Source organism: Octopus bimaculoides, chromosome 22 (genome assembly GCF_046866305.1).
Source record: "Octopus bimaculoides isolate indiv1 chromosome 22, ASM4686630v1, whole genome shotgun sequence".
Lineage (NCBI taxonomy): Eukaryota > Metazoa > Mollusca > Cephalopoda > Octopoda > Octopodidae > Octopus > Octopus bimaculoides.
Window position 1 is genome coordinate 26,801,563 of NC_142949.1, and position 18,745 is coordinate 26,820,307.

Below are 18,745 nucleotides of genomic sequence, written 5' to 3' on the forward strand. Positions count from 1 at the left end.
TCAAATACATTGTTGAGTAGGTGTGAGAGGCTGGACATGGCCAGTTTGAAAATAAAAGGGATAGAATATTTTGGCCTTTTTGGCTGGGGTAGGGCTGTTTGGTTAAGCAACATGTTCTTGAGCAAAACATTTTATTTCATGTTATAGACCAGATCAGTGTCCCATTCAGAGGTAATATTATAATCTCAGATATTTATCTGCCATGAAAGCTAGCCCAAGGACTCAATACTTAATATCCATGAATTGCTGATCTTCATTTTTGGATGGATTGCTATAAAGGGGGAGAAAAAAGAAATTGAGTGGGCTGTAATGTTAGTAACCTGCCCAAAACCTAATATAGGGAAAATATTAATATCAATTAACCCCAACCTCATTAAAAGCTACAAAATATGCAACATTGCAGCATTTACATTCCAAACACAAATGCCAAAGTTTGGTAACCATACGGAAGACCCTGCTTTTTGCAGGACAGTATTTCTAAGAACAAAAAATAAGGTGAGACTAGTTCTTTGCATTAACAGGATGCAGTTTTGGCACTAACTTATTTTTACTTGTTTCAGTAGCTAGAGGCACTGTTGTTAGTATTATGAACAAGTTTTTTTTCTTCTTGTAATTTTGAATAGGACAATGCAAGATATTTCTGTATCAGAAAATGCAGTTATTATTTAACTTCAGGCCAACAGTCAAACATATAATCAAAAAATATTCTATTTGTGACCACCCTAACTTATTTCAGACAGAAGTTTGTGGCTTTTAAGACAGTTGTGAGTTAAAAGTTCATATGGCTCCTATTTCTAGCAGAACAACAACTATAAAGGTCCCCTGTTGGCTATAATGTGACGTTGAATTCTTCAGTTAACATTAACACTTGTGAACCAGAATTTTGTTTTATTTACAACAAAAGAGCCTCTAGGTTGTTTCTCAATCTACTACAAATATGAGCTAAATCTGTCTTAAAACAACACACACACACAGCTGAAATACTTACTCTCTAAATATGAGCTAAAAATTAAAAAAAATTCTGAAATTACAAAGGAGACAAAACATTTAAAAAATTAATATTTATATCAAAATAGAAAATTCAAATGTTAGAACTGAAAAACATTTGAAGCTTTGTTTCACAAAGAAAAAAAAAAAAAGTTGCAGTCTGTCTTGGGTTACTCTCTTAACATAGAAACCTAGATGATGAGTTTGGTATTGGAAAACTGAGTAAAATATCTAAGTACAAGTATGGTTTTATGATCAACCTTTTAAGGAGGCTGAGTGTTGCTTACTGACACTAAATTCTGAAGATGAGTGTGGTATATAAGCCATATTTGTGTTATAAGCTATTTATCACTTTTTTTTTTATAAATTTGCGTCCTGCATGAAAAGACTTGCTATTTATATCCAACCTTAAAGGGTTAAGGAGTTCGTATTTACATTAAAATATACATATATAGGCATAACTATGACTTCATGGGTTAAGGATTATATTTTGCAACCATGAGATTCTCAAGGTTAACAAATAACTTTAAAGGGGGATTTGACCTACAAACTGTACAGAAGCTTGTGGATGTACATTTACTTTAAAGTTTGTACCAATCTAATAACTGATTAATTCTGTCCTGCCATATTCTTAGTTAACAGCATGTATAGAAAAAGATACAGCTGATTTTATCCATTAGTTTGCCTGCAATTATTATTCTTGAGCCGTATAAGCAGCTATTTATTTTTTTTGCTCAGGAGTCCAGGTCTGATAGGGTTTTGTTGTGTCTCATAAAATTGCAGTTTGACAAATAACATTCAATAAAAGATGAACCAGACTAAAATAATTACTGGGGTTCGTATGACCAAAAATTTCAAAGGTTGTGCTACAGCATGGTTGCAGCTCAATGACTAAAGCTAGGAGAAATTTGTGTGGTGTATATATATACACACACTTTTTTTCTTGTACCAGTTTTCTATGCTAGTATTAATTGGACAAGATTTCTCGAGGCAATATTCTGTGACTAGATAACCTAATGCCAACCACAATTTTTCAAGTAAGGTATTTTATTCGACATCTATGTATGTCTAAAAACCAAGCTGCCAGACATTATGTAGGACATAGTGTCACAGCAGCCCAGGTGCAAAGATACACACAATTGGGATTCTGTACAGTTTCTATCAAATTTCACTTGATAGAAGACACTTGACCAAGATACCATGCAGAAGAATCAATCCCCAAACCACACAATTGTAAAACAAAGTCACAACTACTGTACCTACACTCTCAAATATACATATTTTAAATTCTGGCACAAGGCCAGTAATTTCAGCAGTGAGGAGGTTATTCGATTGTGACAGAATTTGAACTCAGAACAAAAAGCTGATAAGTATTTTGTCTGTTATACTAACGATTCTGCCAGCTTGCCATCCTGCAAATATATATATATTACATTCACACATCAAATGAAGTGTTACTGGAGTTGCCTTGAGTTTTTAAGAAATGATCAACATAGATGTGTTGTCGAGGCTGTGATTTAGAGGTCAGCTTAGGTTACTTCTGACTATTGACATTAAGTGACAAAACATCTGCAAACAAACAAAATTTGGACTCAAGGCAATTAACTTAATTGTACAAATCATGAAAGGCTCTACAAGTCCACATGCAAACATAAATGTAACTAATAACAAACACATACTGTATGACACCATTAAAAAGATTCAATGCATATGGAGATCCAGGGGTTACTTAGAACTGATTGAGAGAGCTAGAAAGATTCTCAACTCGATGCAATGGAAATGCAAAGAGGAAACAGTCTGGAAGTAGCCATTAATGTTGTTGGAATGATGAAATTACTGGATATGAAATGAGGTAAAAATGGAAGACTTTTAACAGATGCAAATTGGTTACTAAAGATAAAAATGAAACTTTGAATTTAAAAACAAATTAAAGAGCTCATCAAATCTTGAAGCTTTTTTTTCTCTAATGAACTTTGAAGTTATTTTCTAAAAATATGATTTGAAAGAAATTTACAGAACTTTTTTCCAGTCGATGGTCTTTTTGTTGTTTTTTGAAAGGTAGTCATTACATTTTGAGAAATGTTTGCAACCAAAGAACCCGTTGTTGGCCGAGAAAGGAGATGGGTGGGCGCTTTTCAGGATGCAGTGTTTTTGCTGAAAGCGGAGAAAAAATGAAACGAAACAGCAAAATGAAATAAAAATCTTTACCATAAATGCATGACCCCACCCATAACCTCCCCCTCCAGTTCTACTAGTCTTTACCACTCTTACAACTCTCCCATTCCAATACACAAGTCTTTACTATTCCCCCAACCAGATCTTCAGTTGCTGTCAAATTTCGTATTTTTTTAAAATTTCATTATACTGATTTGGTTTTGTATGCAAATTATGAAAACGAAATTCATTTTTGTCATAAACTAATATAGTTAATATCTTTTAAAGTTTGAAAATTTTGGGTAATTTTAGCCAATTCAAAGCCATCATTATAGACATAGCCATAAATCTCACATTGGTGTCTGTTTCCATAGCAGCAAGCAAAGTTGTAGTCTTCCTTGTTTTCATAGTAACCAGAATGCTGTACAGAGTGCAACTGTAACACTTTCACCACCACACGTTTTTGACAAGCAGTATCATTTTGTGCCTGTTGTTATTATGTGACAGATAGCTCCCATGCATTTTCTGCATGGCTTCCAAATTACTGTTTTATGATTGGATTGAGAATGATCAGACTTTGAGAATACACATGATTTCCCCACATTTTGGAAGTAGGTAAAAAGAGATGCCCAAAGCCAAAATAATGATGTATATTCCTCACCTTACTTATGAAAGCACCTTTCTTTTGAGCATATGCTCCCCATAGGATAAAGACAAGAGCAGAAGATTTATCATTAAGCCATCTGATAACAGCATGGGTCAGTTCCTCCCAGCCGCGGTCTTTGTGAGAATTAGCCTGTGAAGCTCGGACAGTGAGACACGAGTTGAGAAGTAAGACACCTGACAATTAGAAGATAAAGGAAATTACTTAGTCGTAATGGAATTTAATGGAAAAAGAGAAACACACAAGAAGAAACAAAACAAAATGTCAGGAAAATTTAGTCTTAAATATGGCGAAAACAAATCAATTCAAAACAAGAGCTACAAATATTTTACAATGTAACTAATGGTCTATGTCCAGAAAACAGCAGAATAAAAGTGTGATTGTGAAGACTTATTACATATCTCCCACTTTACCAGAGACACAGGAGTGGCTGTATGGTTAAGAAGCCTGCTTCCCAACAACTTAGTTCTGGGTTCCCTTCCACTGTGTATAGTGCCAGGCTGACCAAAGCCTTGTGAATGGATTTAGATGGAAATTGAATGAAACCCATTGTGTATGTGTATAAATATATATATATATAAATAAATATATCAATATATATATATAAAACATATATTGGTCCCCCCCTCTCTCTCTCTCTTTATATATATATATATATGATGATGATGATGATCTTTTCTCCCGCCATGCCTCTGTCTACCCCTCCATCCTCTCTAAATCAGTCCCTCTCTCGTAGTTTTTCCTTAAGGTTTTCAGGTTCTGGGTATATATAAATGAGAAATCCATTCTAAATTATCTCAATCTCTTCTCCGCTGACATACTACGACGAAGTCTCCAAGATGCAGATAAGATAGAGATTTTTATTTATTACGGCCTCAAACATCTCATACCTTTCGCGCTTTAGTCTGCCCTCTATTATTTATCTTGTTTCTCTCCATGAAATTCAACTGAATTCAGTTTTTGTCTTAAATTCATACTTATTCATTTTCTAAGCTTCCTAAATTCATGCTACGTATATATTCTATTCACCTAGATTTCATTGCTCTTATAAAAATTACGATTTATGCATTGTTGTCTCTCATATTTAAAATCTACGATTAAGAGGCCTATCTCCTCGCTGATGGTACACCGGCCCTCCCACCCCCTCCACCGGAAGTGCATTCCTCTGTCATCCTGGGCTGTCTCCCGGAACCCATCTAGTGGCCTTGGCCATCCTCTCCCCAACCTTTGGGTAGCGCATTAAGTTTGAGTAATGTTTGCAGGTTGTAGGTACTGTTTTGCTTATGAACTCTTCCAATTGCAAGTTTTCTTTTCAGGTACACGACACTGCTTCCCCCTTCCCCAGGCTACAGGCCCACACCCCCAACACCCATACTGCTAGGATTGGCACTCTCAACGTCGGCACGCTGAAAGGTAGATCTGGTGAAATTGTTGAGATGCTTGAACGGAGATGCGTAGATATGTGCTGCATCCAGGAAGTAAGATAGAGAGGAGGTTCTGCGAGGTTCCTCACAGGCAAAGAACACAGGTACAAGATTTTCTGGGCAGGGAACACTGACGGGGTCGGGGGCGTAGGAATACTTCTAGCGGAGAAATGGGTGGATAAGGTAATCGAGGTCGTTAGAGTAAGTGACAGAGTACTTAAGATCAGACTAGTGCTTCATCATAGATTAGCTACTGTCATCTCAGCCTATGCACCTCAACCGGGGCTACCAGATGGTCTGAAAGACCAATTCTATGACACCCTCTTGCAAACTACCTCGTCGACGAGTGACAGGGACCTTCTCTTTGTGGCTGGAGACTTCAATGGTCATGTCGGACGTCGTGCTGGAGGCTTCCATGGCATACATGGAGGCTATGGCTTTGGTTCCTGCAACGAGGAGGGAACCAGACTGCTGGAGTTCTGTGATGCAACCGATCTTATGGTCTGCAATACCAACTTCAGGAAACCTGCCAGTCACCTAGTCACCTACCGCTCCGGCAGACACTCTAGCCAAATCGACTACATCCTCGCCAGAAATAGGGAAAGAGGGCGGCTTATAAATGCCAAAACCTACCCTGGCGAAGAATGTACCCCACAACATAGATTAGTAGTTAGCGACTTTGGGATCAAGGCAAAATGGGTGCCCAGAATTAGACCGGCTTGGAGGAGAAGGGTGTGGAAGCTTAAAGACCCTGCAAATGGACAGAGACTTAGAGACAAGTTACTTGAAGCATTTAACGAAATAGAAGGGGATATAGCATCATACAACATGGAAGACAATTGGAGATTTCTGCGGGACAACCTGTTGAAAGCCACCGACCAGATTTGTGGGTGGTGTAAGGTCCCCTCCCGACTCAGAGTAACGTGGTGGTGGAACAAGGAGGTAGACAAGGCTATTAGACAAAAGAAACAGGCTTGGAAGGACTGGAAGAACGGTGGTAGCAGGGAATTGTACCAATATGCCAGAAGGGAGGCTAGGCGACAGGTTTATTTAGCCAGAGGGGAAGCAGATAAGAAAAGATTTGCCAATGTTCTGCGCCATGAGGACCAAAGACTCGAGGTATTTCGTGTTGCAAGACAGTGTAGGAGAGAGAATAGTGATGTTGTAGGAGAGAAATGTGTTCGCATGGATGATGGTACGCTTGCACTAAATGAGGATGCAAAGAAAGAGGTCTGGAGATGCCACTACGATAGATTGCTTAATAAAGAGAATGAATGGGAGGAAGAGAGCCTGCCGTATGTCGACCCAATAGAGGGACCAGCTATCCGAGTTGATAGTACCAGGGTAGATAAAGCAATTAAGAGTATGAAAACCGGGAAAGCCCCCGGCCCATCAGGAATCACTGCAGAGATGCTCAAAATATCTGGCAGTGTTGGCTATAGCCTAGTCACCCGTATTACGAACCAGGTGATACACGAAGGAGTCATACCCAATGACTGGTGTAGCAGCATCATAGTCAACTGCTACAAAGGTAAAGGTGACGCTTTAGATACAAATAATTACAGAGGCATCAAGCTGTTAGATCAGGTTATGAAAGTTACAGAGAGGGTCATAGCCCAACTAATTAGGGAGCGAATCAATTTAGATGAGATGCAGTTTGGGTTCGTGCCAGGTAAAAACACTACTGATGCCTTATTTCTAGTGAGACAGCTGCAGGAGAAATACTTAGCTAAGGATAAACCTCTGTACCTGGCTTTCGTTGACATGGAGAAAGCCTTTGACAGGGTCCCCCGATCCCTTATCTGGTGGTCAATAAGGAAACTTGGGATAGAAGAATGGTTAGTGAGAGCTGTGCGAGCCATGTACAAAGATGCTGCCAGTAAGGTGAGGGTTGGAAATGAGTACAGCAATGAATTCCGGGTAGAGGTAGGGGTCCACCAAGGTTCCGTCCTCAGCCCCCTCTTATTTATCATAGTCCTCCAGGCAATCACAGAGGAGTTCAAGACAGGTTGCCCCTGGGAGCTCCTCTATGCTGATGACCTTGCCCTAATTGCGGAGTCACTATCAGAACTAGAGAAGTTTCAGGTGTGGAAGCAAGGTCTAGAATTGAAGGGCCTTAGAGTCAACCCAGCTAAAACCAAAATCCTAATAAGTAGGAAGGTAGATAAAACACAAACCCCTTCAGGTAGATGGCCCTGCTCAGTATGTAGAAAAGGAGTAGGTAGTAACTCTATAAGATGTACCCGGTGCAAGCTATGGACACATAAGAGGTGCAGCAACATCAAAGGCAGGTTAACTAGCAAGTTAGTTTTTGTTTGTGGCAGATGTTCAGGTGCAATAAAGACTGTAAACAAACAGGAAACAACTTCTATCTCATTCCAGGGTGAAAAACTAGAGGTAGTCGATAGCTTCAGCTATCTGGGTGACCAAGTTAGTAGTGGGGGTGGGTGCACTGAAAGTGTAGCTGCTAAAATAAGAATAGCCTGGGCAAAGTTTAGAGAGCTCTTACCCCTGCTGGCGACAAAGGGACTCTCACTCAGAGTAAAAGGCAGACTGTATGACACATGCATACGAACAGCCATGCTACATGGCAGTGAAACATGGGCTGTAACTGCTGAGGACATGCGTAAGCTCGCAAAGAATGAAGCCAGTATGCTCCGTTGGATGTGTAATGTCAATGTGAATACCCCTCAGAGTGTAAGTATCTTGAGAGAAAAGCTGAACATTAGAAGCATCAGTTGTGGTGTGCAAGAGAGACGATTGCGCTGGTATGGACATGTGGTGAGAATGGATGAGGATAGCTGCGTGAAAAAGTGCCACACCCTAACAGTTGAGGGAACCCGTGGAAGAGGTAGGCCCAGGAAGACCTGGGCTGAGGTGGTTAGGCAAGACCTTCGTACATTGGGCCTCACCGAGGCGATGACTACTGACCGAGACCTTTGGAAATGTGCTGTGCGTGAGAAGACCCGGCAAGCCAAGTAAGATCGTTGCCAGTGCCCCTGGACTGGCTCTTGTGCGGGTGGCACATGAGATGCACCATTTTGAGCGTGGCCGTTGCCAGTACCGCCTGACTGGCTCCCGTAGGATTTTCGAGTGAGATCGTTGCCAGTGCCCCTGGACTGGCTTGTGCGGGTGGCACATAAAAGACACCATTTCGAGCGTGGCCGTTTTCGTGCGGGTGACACGTAAAAGCACCCACTACACTCTCTGAGTGGTTGGCGTTAGGAAGGGCATCCAGCTGTAGAAACTCTGCCAAATTAGATTGGAGCCTGGTGTTGCCATCCGGTTTCGCCAGTCCTCAGTCAAATCGTCCAACCCATGCTAGCATGGAAAGCGGACGTTAAACGATGATGATGATATATAAAATATATATCAATAAATATATATATATATATATATATATATAAAAATATATATAAATAAATATATATAAAAATATATATATATATATAAATATAAATAAATATATATATATATAAATATAAATAAATATATATATATATAAATAAAAAATATAAATAATATATATATATATATAAATAAATAAATACAAATAATATATATATATATAAATAAATAAATATATATATATATAAATAAATATATATATATAAAAATATAAATAATATATATATATATATATATAAATAAATATATATATATATAAATAAATATATATATAAATAAATAAATATATATATAAATAAATAAATATATATATAAATAAATATATATATATATATAAATAAATATATATATATATATAAATAAATAATACAGAACCCTGAAGACACTATGCACCTGCAATGTGAGCTGGATGAAATATACAAGTGGGCAGAAAAGAATAACATGCAGTTTAATGCTGAAAAGTTTTAAGCCTTATGCTATCAGCATGCAAGACTAAATGCAGAACCCATGAAATACACTGGACCTGGAGGGACTGCAATCCCAGAGGCAGAGACAGTGCGAGACCTGGGCATTTACATGAGTAATAATGCATCCTTTCATGTTCATGTTGCTAAATTGTCAATGAAATACAGGCGACTGACCGGATGGATTCTAAGGACTTTTAGAACAAGAGATCAGGAAACCATGATGGTGCTCTGGAAGACACTTGTTCTAAGCCACTTTGACTATTGCTCTCAGCTATGGTCACCAACCAGTGTCAAATTAATCTCAGAACTTGAGGCAATCCAACGAAGCTACACGAAGAAGATAGCCTCTATCCAGCATATAAGCTATTGGGAAAGACTCAAGAGATTAAGACTCTATTCCTTAGAGCGTAGATGAGAAAGATATGCCATAATATACATCTGGAAGATCCTCGAAGGTATTGTCCCAAACTTTGGCATCGAAAGTTACACAAATAAAAGAACTGGTCGCCATTGCATAGTGCCAAGGACTCCAAATTTGCCATCAAGATGTAGGACAAGATACTGCAATAGCCTGGGCTTCAAAGGTCCACAGCTCTTCAATATCCTCCCGAAGGACCTGAGAGACCTGCATGCGGTGGATGTAGGTGTCTTCAAGACAAGGCTGGACCTCTTCCTGTCAGGTGTCCCAGATGAACCAACTTCACGGCAGGAGGCGCAGATGAGAGCAGCTGCATCAAACTCTCTCATGCACCAAATGTCAATTCCTGAAGTAAAATTGTGTAGCAACACAAAATGGCGGTGCCCCAGCATGGCCACAGCTCATGAGCTGAAACTGGATAAAATGAAAATATATATATAAATAAAAATATATATATATATATATAAATAAAAATATATATATATATATATAAATAAATATATATATATATATATAAATAAATAAATATATATATACATGGCGTAGTGGTTAAGAGCGCAGGCTAACCCCAAGATTCCGAGTTCGATTCACAGCAGCGACCTGATTAATAATAGTAATATATATATATATATTTGTGTGTATATATATATATATATATATATATATATATATATAATTTGTATATATATATATTTGTATATATATATATATAAATATATATATATATATTTGTATATATATATATAAATATATTTGTATATATATATAAATATATATATATATACAATACACATACACACACACACACACACATACATACACAAAGGAGGTGAGGATCGAAATCTTTCAAAGGGATGTGAAACATACAAGTCCACTCGTACAATCCAAGTAATTAAAGATCATCTACACCTATATATTTTTTTCCTTTCCGTATACTTTATAGTATATATATACACATACACACATTTATGTGTGTGTGTTTTTGTCTCTGCCCCCTACCCCCATTCAATGCTTGACAACTGGTGTTGTGTTTATATCCCCATAACTTCGCGGTTTGGCAAAAGAGACTGATAGAATAAGTACTAGGCTTAAAAAAGAAGTCCCAGGGTCAATTTGTTCAACTAAAACCCTTCGAGGCAGCACTCCAGCATGGCCACAGTCAAATGACTAAAACAAGTAAAAGAATATATGTTTATTTGCAGAAGGGTAACATTGGTTAAGCTGATTAAAATGGATGTTATTCTCAATGTAAAAACAGCTGTAGACCTTATCTCCACAGAATGGGACAAACCACCCTTGCTCTAAAATTCCACCAGATGATTATTAATATAAGATTCATCAAATCAGATATTTAATTAAACAACCTACCTTGTTTTGCCCATCCTGTAAGTGTTCCATGGTTTGGAATTTGGAAACCAGGAATATCAGTTGAGAGTTCTTTATAAATATTCACTAAACTGCAAATAGATATCTAACATCAGACAACACTTCTCTCCAATCACACACACACACAATATAGAGAATGTTCAGACTAAATTCAATAGTTTGCATAAAAGGAAAAGAAAACAACATCCTATCCAAAAATAAAAGTATTTAAAAAAATCTAAAAATATCAACTAGATTATGACTGGGAGACAATAGTTTATTCTAAGCAGCCACCCTCAAAATGGCTATGGAATCTGGTACATATATTCCTTATTATTGCCCCTGAGAAGATCTTCAAACATCTCCTTGATCTTGGTTACCAACATGGCCTTGTAGCAGACAGAGCTGTTGGTGTATTCCTCAACCATGTTTCTGAGCCAAATTTGATGACTGGCACCCGTGCTAGTGGAGCGCTAACAGCACCATCTGAGCGGGATCACTGCCAGAGCAGCGGTCTCGCTCCCGTGCTGGTGGCATGTAAAAAGCACTATTTGAGCGCGATCGTTTCCAGCTTCACCTTACTGGCACTTGTGCCGGTGTCATGTGAACAAAACATCGGACTGACTCCTGTGCAGGTGGCATTTGAGCGTGGCCGTTGGCAGTACCGCCGGACTGGCCCTCGTGCTGGTGACACGTAAAAAGCACCCGCTACACTCTCGGAGTGGTTGGCGCTAGGAAGGGCATCCAGCTGTAGAAACTCTAACAGATCAGATTGGAGTCTGGTATAGCCATCCACTTCGCCAGTCCCCAGTCATATCGTCCAACCCATGCTAGCATGGAAAGCAGATGTTAAATGATGATGATGATGTTTCACATAGAAATCCATGTGATTACAATCAGGGGAATTGGGTTTGGTGAAGTAGAAATTCTATGACAGCCACTTCTAACTCTCTCCAGAGATATGGCAAGGTGCAGAATCTGACCTTCCAGCAGCTTCACATAGCCGTCTGAACTGAGCCTAAAGTTCTGTTCAAGGATTTAAGAATGAATTCTAACATGCAGATACAGTTAGAATACCTGCTGTATCCATTCCAACTGGAAGTCTCCATTGCAACTGTCCATGTCATGTCCGACAGCCTTTACAGTGTTCACAGAGCAATGAGCAGCAGTCATGGTGTCAGCATTTTGATGTCAGCATGAATCATCATGATACAGGTGACTCCTTTCCAATATTCAGATGGCTTCCAGTCCTCCATGTAAGCTAACTTTTTCTCAACTACAACATTAATCTTTATGTTCTCCGATACATCAAACTGTTCCTGAGAAAAGGAAACAAAAAAAAAAAATCATCAAATTTAGCCCTCACACCCCATACATACATACACTTGGCTAAAGACTGAAGGCTACTCTGTGTGTGTGTGTATGTGTATGTGTTTGCATGTGTGTGTATATACACATACATATATACACACACAGACATAAAGGTACAAGCGTGGCTGTATGGTTAAGAAGTTTTCTTCCCAACCACGAGGCTTTGCGTTCATTCCTACTGCATGGCACCTTGGGCAAATGTCTTCTACTATAGCCTTAGGCCAACCAAAGCCTTGTGAGTGGATTTGGTAGACAGAAATTGAAAGAAGCCAGTCATGTATACATACATGTGCATGTGTGTAGTCTTATCTTAACATGGTTGCAAACAAGCACTATTCCAACAGAAGCTTGTTTACTTAATTCAGTCAAACAAGCAAAACTTTTTAACGAAGCACATCATGAAAATTTGACTATTTTTCACAACAACTACCTGCACACCATCTTTAGCAAGTGCCTTCTATCATAGTGATAACTTCACCAATAGATTGAGAGAAATTTGATAGATGAAGATGGTGTGAAAACCAGTTTGATGTACAGCAAGCACAAATGGTCAAGTGGATAGGGTTGAAGATATCCAACTCAGAGAACAGTTTAGTGAGTGGCCCTCATCTCATATAATGTAGCAGCATGCCTGTTGCAGAGTTGGTGGAAAACAACATGAAGTCAAAGACATTGGTGTCTTCAGCTGGAACAATGAAATCTGTTCCAGATATGGCTAAGATTTTGCATGACTGAAAGGTTTTGTCTCAGATAATCATAGTGAGAAAAAGAGAATTTACACATTTTATATAAGTGTATAGGCGCAGGAGTGGCTGTGTGGTAAGTAGCTTGCTTACCAACCACATGGTTCTGGGTTCAGTCCCACTGTGTGGCACCTTGGGCAAGTGTCTTCTACTATAGCCTCGGGCCGACCAAAGCCTTGTGAATGGATTTGGTAGACGGAAACTGGAAGAAGCCCGTCGTATATATGTATATATATGTGTGTGTGTCTGTGTTTGTCCCCCTAGCATTGCTTGACAAACGATGCTGGTGTGTTTCTGTCCGTCACTAGCGGTTCAGCAAAAGGGACCGATAGAATAAGTACTAGGCTTACAAAGAATAAGACCCGGGGTCGATTTGCTCGACTAAAGGCGGTGCTCCAGCATGGCCGCAGTCAAATAACTGAAACAAGTAAAAGAGTAAGAGTTATGTCGTTTATTTACAATACATTTTTTCATATATATGCATACACACATATATACTACATACATAGGCGCAGCAGTGTGCTAAGAATTTTGCTTCCCAACCATATGGTTCTAGGTTCAATCCCACTGCATAGTACCTTCGGGCAAGTGTCTTCTACGATAGCCACAGGCTGACCAAAGTCTTTTGAATGGATTTGGTAGATGAAAAGTGAAAGAAACCAGTCTTGTGAGTGTTTGTATGTCCCCTGCACCTATTCCTTGACAATCAGTGTGTGTGTTTACATCCCCGTAACTTAGCGGTTTGGCAAAATTGACCCACAGAATAAGTACTGGGCTCTAAAAAATATTAAATAAATACTGGGGCTGATTTATTTAACTAAAAATTCTTCAAGGCAGTGCCCCAGCATGGTTGCAGTCTTATGACTGAAACCAGCAAAAACAAAATTAAGAGAGATGGGTTTAAAAAAGAGGAGTATTCAAAAGATGAAGAAATCTTTACCTAGGAGGGATTTTAACTCCAGGTTTCACACTGAAACACAAACCTAAGGAAGAGATGAAATGCAAAAATATTTTAAAAATCAGAAAACAAAAAATCAAAAATAATTAATCTTTTAGCATTCTGTCAAATGTAAAGCTTACATATTTAAATTGGAGGTGCAATGGCCCAGTGGTTAGGGCAGCAGACTCACGGTCATAGGATTGCGGTTTCGATTCCCAGACCGAGTGTTGTGAGTGTTTATTGAGCAAAAACACCTAAAGGTCCACGAGGCTCCGGCAGAGGATGGTGGCGAATCCTGCTGTACTCTTCCACCACAACTTTCTCTCACTCTTACTTCCTGTTTCTGTTGTGCCTGTAATTCAAAGGGTCAGCCTTGTCACACTGTGTCACGCTGAATATCCCCGAGAACTACGTTAAGGGTACACGTGTCTGTGGAGTGCTCAGTCACTTGCACGTTAATTTCACGAGCAGGCTATTCCGTTGATCAGATCAACTGGAACCCTCGACGTCGTAAGTGATGGAGTGCCAACAACAACAGTAAACATCATTAATGTTATGATAAACATGTGTCTTACCATGAGCTTGGTTCTTTCCATGGTAGGGATCCTGTCCTACAATGATGACTTTAATCTGAAAATAGAAATGGAACTCAAGAGTTTCTTGGAAGAATTTTACAACTCATAATATTTACTCAAGCAAATACAGGTGCAACACTGAATATAGCCCGAAGCTATAGTAGAAGACACTTGCCCAAGGTGCCACGCAGTGGGAATGAACCCGGAACCATGTGATTGGTAAGCAAGCTACTTACCACACAGCCACTCCTGCGCATATATATATATATATATATATACACACATACACAGAGGACCAACTCTATATTAGCGTTGTCTGAAAGACACCATTATAGAGGAGGAGAGGGAGGGGAGGAGAGAAAGGAAGAGGATTGAAGAGTGTTTAACTTACATCCTTAAGGGGACACAACTGAGTCCATGAAAACACTTCATCAGCTGGAGGGTAGATGGTGTGCTTGTTTCTCTCAGCAGCAACAAACTTTGACAGCTGTTTTACAATAAAAGTGATTGAAAGATAAAACTTTAGCAACACAAAATAATACAATGGCCATAACATTCATCATCATCTTCAAAACAATATATCATTCAACCATCAGATTATTCAGTGAAATATAATTCTTATTTATTGATATTGTTTTGAATTAATCATGTATTGTCTTGTAGCTAAGAGATTTTGATCATGTGATTGCTTATTTATAGTATGACATTGCAGGATGGGTGTGAGAGGCTGGATCTGGCCTATTTAAGCACTGAAAGGTTAATATCTGTCTTCCTTGCTGGTATGTTTTGGTCTCCAAGTTCAGAAAATATAAAGATTTGCTCAATGAAAAAAAAAAAACAAAAAACAAAAGTGGCATCTCAATGCAATTTCAATATCAGTGATTGCAGGACCAGTAGGAATGACCAAAAGAGGAACTGAAAGTTATTTGAGAATGATCCCTGCAAAAAGTGCAAAAGATTGTTTTAACTGGTTGGTCACATGTATTGAGAAGAGCAAGTTTACTGTGAGAACGATAACCTATGTACATAGTTTTTTTTCTTCTTTCTACATAACTTTATTTGACTTTGGCCTATTAATGTATACAGTGAGTTTTTTTTTTTTTTTTTTTGCCCTAGGTGTTGGGAAGACACGAACAATTAATTGGCTAGGAGAAAGAAGCAGAAAAAAAAAATGAAAGTAAAAACTCATAATAATAAATAAATAAATAAATAAATAATACCGATTGAAAATAATCTTTTTTGGTTTCTGGTTCCAGAAGTTTCAACCAGGAATCACCAACATCCACCAACAAACCATTTGAGATACTCTTTTGGCGCTTAGCAAGGGCTTCTAACCGATTCTGTTCAATTTTGGCACGTTGTTCTTCAGATAGAGACGGTGATTGTGGGCTTTTCTCCTTGGTTTCAATGGTTTTAGAAACCTGAAATACAAGAATGGCATGCAGATAATAATTTCTAACACAGCTGAGGCTGAAAATTTGAGGTGAAGGGTATAATTAGATCAACACCAGTAATTAACTGGTCCTTTATTTTTAATGACCCTAGACAAAAGACAAAGTTGATTTAAGCGGGATTTGAACTCTGAATGTAAAATACCAGATGCTCCAACAACTGTTCCAATCTCCTGTCCAAATAATAATAATAGTAATAATAATGATGAGGATTTCAAATTTTGGCACAAGGCCAGCATGTTTGAGGGAGGGAGATAAATCAAACACATCAACCCAGTACTCAACTGGTACTTATTTAATCAACCCCGAAAGATTGAAAGGCAAAGGTGACCTCGGTGGCATAATAATAATAATGTGTGTGTTGGCACTCCGTCGCTTACAGTGTGACAAGGCTGACCCTTTGAATTACAGGCACAACAGAAACAAGAAGAGTGAGAGAAAGTTGTGGTGGAAGAGTACAGCAGGGTTCGCCACCATCCCCTGCCGGAGCCTCGTGGAGCTTTAGGTGTTTCGCTCAATAAACACTCACAACGCCTGGTCTGGGAATCGAAACCGCGAGTCTGCTGCCCTAACCACTGCGCCTCCACAATAATAATAATAATAATAAGCATTTCTACTATAGGCACAAGGCCTGAAATTCTGGGGGAAAGAGGCCAGTCAAGCTAGCTGTCAGTGTTAACTTGCTGTTGAAAATTTTAGAATTTCAAATGAAATTCACCGATCTACAAAATTTCTAATTTTGTATTTAGTTTGTTATCTAGAAGATTTTAAATATAGAATTTTTCAAGTTTTGACCCTTTAGTATTAAAACTGGTCATATCAGGCCAAAATACTCTACTAGTAATATTTTCAAACTGGTCAGGTCAGGCCTCTCACACTAACCTAACAATGTAATTCTGGGCGATCTTTCGGTACTAGTCCACCACGACTTCCGGTCGTTGATTTCGGCAAGACTCCCTTTTATCCCCCCCCACACCTTTTTTTAAATTGATTTTTGGCAAGACTTCCGCCCGTCCCCTCCAGACAAAAAACCACGTTTTTTAAAGTTTCTTAAAATTTTTTTTAATTTTTTAAAAAAGGCATTTTAAAATCCGCCCCCCATTTCCTTCAGTTTTCACTTCAGAAATTTTTTTTTCAAAACATGCGGAAAAATACAGATTCTGGAAAAAATTTCCAAAAAATTTTTTTTTTCTAAATATGCAAAAAAAGGTACTATTCAAGAATAGTACCATTTTCTGCATATTTAGAAGGAAAAAAATTATAAAAATATATATATATAATTATTCGTTTATATTTATATAAGGGCATTACTACAGAATAATGCCACACACCAGACTTCCCAAATAAACACATTTTACGCATTTGGTACTAAAATGTGTTTATTTTGGAAGTCTGGTGTATGGTATTATTCTGTAGTAATGCCCTTATATAAATATAAACGAATAATTATATTCTTGGGAATAGATATTTTCCCATATGAATTTTTTTTTTTACACACTAGCTCCCTGATAAAATTCTTGTAAAAGATTTTTATCCTATTTTGAATTTATTAATAAAATATATAAATCGGTGCATCAGCATGGCCGCAGCTCTAAGCTGAAACTATAAAAAGCAAACAAAAAAACAAATATATATATAATCATAAATATACAGGGATTAGCATTGAGTTGCTTCTCCAACATACTGAAAATTTAGAAATAGCAGTCAAAGAACTACTGATTCTAAATCAGTAGTTCTTTGACTGCTATTTCTAAATTTTCAGTATGTTGGAGAAGCAACTCAATGCTAATCCCTGTATATTTATGATGATAAATGGTTCTACCGATAAAGGTTTTTTCATACTGAACTACTTGGCAAAATTGTTAATTATTAATTCTATTATTAATTGACGATTCCCTGCCCTTATTCTTGTATATATATATATATATATATATATATATATATATATACATACACACACACACGTGTGTGGGAGTGTAAAATTTCCGAAACTTTTCTCTGCAGCCACGGAAATGTTTTTCACAATAAATTCCGATATAATCGGAATCCACACCATCTGAAATGTATTTGTTGAAAATTTCATTAAAAAATATTAATTTTTCTGGAAGTTGTGAGGAAACAGATTTAGGCGGAGGGCACCTGTGTTAGTATACGTTATTAACTATAAACGCAGTCTGGTGACATATAAAATATAAACTGAAGCTAAAACTTATTAAAATATTCTTATTGTTTCTTCAACTTACCGGAGAAGGGCTCCTGGCTCGTTTTACTGCAGGCGAACGAGTAAAAAACGAAGATATTTTGACTTGTCCGGGCATTGCAATTATTTGCAGACCAGTTTGACAGCAGAAATAAACACAGACCACCTCGTGTTGACTGCAAAACTCCCGCCAAATTAGCCGGAAATGGATTGACGTTTTTGTTATTTTCGTATCAGTGTAGAGTTCTTTTTATTATTATTGTTATTGTTTTAAATTTAGAATAGAATAAATTTCTGCGTCTCGTGAACTTGGTGTCAGTTTCAATACTCTGTACGTTGCTAAAAACACCGGGGGTAGGGGATGCAGTTATAAATTAATATATTTAGAAGAAAATGTGATTGTGTGTGTGTGTATATGTATATATATATATATAAGCATAATTAAAGGATAAAATCATTAAAATTAATGAATTTTATCAATGGCTAGCATAAAAATACCTTTTAAATAAAATTCATATATAGAGATAGATAATTATACTAGCAGAGATACCCGGCGTTGCTCGGGATAAAATGACAGT

At 37.8% G+C, this 18,745-nt stretch overlaps 1 protein-coding gene across 1 annotated transcript; it reads right to left on the reverse strand.

Moving 5' to 3' along the window:
- Window positions 1-1,046: 1,046 nt before the first annotated feature.
- LOC106881178 (uncharacterized) lies at window positions 1,047-18,345 on the reverse strand. The gene is made up of 8 exons (XM_089339918.1): window positions 18,211-18,345; window positions 15,737-15,937; window positions 14,908-15,003; window positions 14,517-14,571; window positions 13,942-13,984; window positions 10,891-10,979; window positions 3,803-3,981; window positions 1,047-3,141 (listed from the first exon to the last, which is right to left on the reverse strand). Exons 1-8 carry the CDS (start codon window positions 18,283-18,285, stop codon window positions 2,998-3,000), a joined length of 882 nt encoding a protein of 293 aa, XP_089196044.1. The 5' UTR covers window positions 18,286-18,345; the 3' UTR covers window positions 1,047-2,997.
- Window positions 18,346-18,745: the final 400 nt, after the last annotated feature.